This window comes from Corvus brachyrhynchos, unplaced genomic scaffold (assembly GCF_000691975.1).
Source record: "Corvus brachyrhynchos isolate BGI_N302 unplaced genomic scaffold, ASM69197v1 scaffold4, whole genome shotgun sequence".
Taxonomy (NCBI): domain Eukaryota; kingdom Metazoa; phylum Chordata; class Aves; order Passeriformes; family Corvidae; genus Corvus; species Corvus brachyrhynchos.
The window spans coordinates 103,746-105,766 of NW_008237878.1; the positions used below are offsets into that span (position 1 = coordinate 103,746).

The 2,021-nt window shown below is 60.1% G+C and overlaps 1 protein-coding gene across 1 annotated transcript in view; it reads right to left on the reverse strand.

Moving 5' to 3' along the window:
- Positions 1–1,363, reverse strand: part of UBA7 (ubiquitin like modifier activating enzyme 7) — a gene marked incomplete at its 5' end in the record, with an annotated part of 7,128 nt that extends 5,765 nt beyond the window's left edge. The window contains 6 exons of the mRNA XM_017732283.1: positions 26–172; positions 284–381; positions 482–623; positions 733–823; positions 1,007–1,113; positions 1,181–1,363. Coding sequence (XP_017587772.1) covers positions 26–172; positions 284–381; positions 482–623; positions 733–823; positions 1,007–1,113; positions 1,181–1,363 — 768 coding nt within the window. The remainder of the gene's footprint in view (positions 1–25; positions 173–283; positions 382–481; positions 624–732; positions 824–1,006; positions 1,114–1,180) is intronic.
- Between the last annotated feature and the right edge of the window lie 658 nt (positions 1,364–2,021).

Sequence of the window (2,021 nt, forward strand, 5' to 3'; positions counted from 1 at the left end):
AGTCGGGACGAGGCCAGGAACTTACCGGTGCCCTGGGCCGCGGCAGGCGGCCCTGCTCCCTGCGGAAAGCGTGAAGGGCCTGGAAGGCGGCGTGCAGGCTGCGGCTGCGTGGCAGATCCTCGGGACTCGCCACCCGGATTTTGGGCTCCTCCAGTGACTGGCACAGGGGCTCCTGCCAGCAGAGCAGAGCACCAGGGATTGGGTGAGTGCTTCCCTGGGGCCTGGCGTGGCACAGCAGTACCCCAGCCTGGGTGGCAGCATCATGGGGCCAGGAGGGACTTACATGAGAACACTCCTGGGGCTTCTGCACCTGTGAGACCAGGCCCCCGCAGCGGTAGGGTGAGAAGGAGCTGGTGTCACCGATCTCCAGCCTGAAGGCATCTGGGGACGAGCATGGATATCACATCATGGTCACTGTCAAGGACCCAGTAAGTTCCTCAACCCTGAGCTAGGGCAGCCGGGACGCCCCTGGAGGTCTCACCCAACACACGCACGGGGACGGGCTTCTGGCTGTTCAGCTCTGTCATCCCCTGCACGCCAGAAAACGTCACCAGGTCTGCATCACAGAAGAGGTGGCCATGACTGTCCTCTGTCCCCATGCATGTCACCACTCCTGGGTTGCCCTGAGGAGAAGGCTGTGTGAGAGTGGGGCACTGGACTAGGGTGGCATAGAGCCAGAGGAGGAGGCAACAACATTTTGGGGGATCCTGGAGGGGCTGCCCTCCCTCCTACCTGGGAGATGTGCTGCACAGCAGCACACACTGGGTCCCCTTCTGCTGGGTCATCAATGACAAACTGCTCCCCGAAGTCACAGAACAGCTGCCTGGAGAAGACCAATGGGGTTTTGCCAGAGAAAGTGCCCCACCAAGCTTCCCCAGCACTGCCATGTCTTGCCCGGGCCAAACAGCCCTGCCAGCTTACTGGGGACATGAACTGCAGTGCAGGGCTTGGGGCTCTGGGAACAAGGTGACTCAGAGCCAGTGCAGGACCCCATGAGACCCCTTACCCTGCCAGGCCCTTGGTGTCTGCCACGATGAAGCAGATGCCCTGGGCATGGCAAAAGTCCCCGACGCGGAGCTGCTCCTCCAGCGGGGATTCAGTCAGCACCACCACCTGTGCCAGGTCTGTCAGTGAGCGCTGCCATCCCAGGGGTCCCCATGGCACAGGGATGCAGGCTCACCTGGAAGGGGGCAAGGAAGGCCTCCGACAGCTCCCCGGTGTGAGCCTCAACCACCACACAGGGGTTCAGCTTGGTCAGGGCCCGCTGGGATGCCTTGGCACGGTTCTGGCCCAGATCACTCTCCCCCAGGAGGAACTGCAAAGTGGACACATGGTAGGGCACCCTACGGGTCTGGGGTGCAGCTCACCACTGTGAGGTGCTCCACAGGCCCTGTCTGCACTGGTGAGGGGCCCCTGCTAAGGACCCTACCTGTGACAATGAAGGGCACCCTGTGCCTTACCAGCATCCCCAACCTGTACCTGTTATTGGGAGCCCCTCACCCGTACCTGCAAATGGGGATTCCCCCAACTGCACCTGTACCCATTCCTGGGACATCCACCACATCTGTACCTGTTATTGGGACTCCCACCTGAGTCTGCACCTGTACCAAGACCCTTGTCAGTACCTCTATATGTTATGGGGCCTTCCCATCCATACCTGTACCTGTTACTGGGATTGCTGTCTGTACCCATTATGGGGATCCCCATCCATACTCATATCTGGTACTGGCACCCCCACCTGAGTCTGTACCCATTACTGGGACCCTTGTCAACACCTATACACATTATGGGGCCCCTCATCCATACTTGTACGCTGGGACCTGTGCCCATACCCATACTCACTAGTGGGACACCCACCCATACCTCTACCTGGTACTGGGACCCCTGTCTGTACCTATTATCAGGACTCCCCCTCATATCTGTATGCACTACCGGCGTTCTCACTAGTTCCTGTTTTGAGATCCTCACCTGTACCTGCGCCTGTTTTGTGAACCCTCACCCGTTCCTGTCACCAGCGGCCC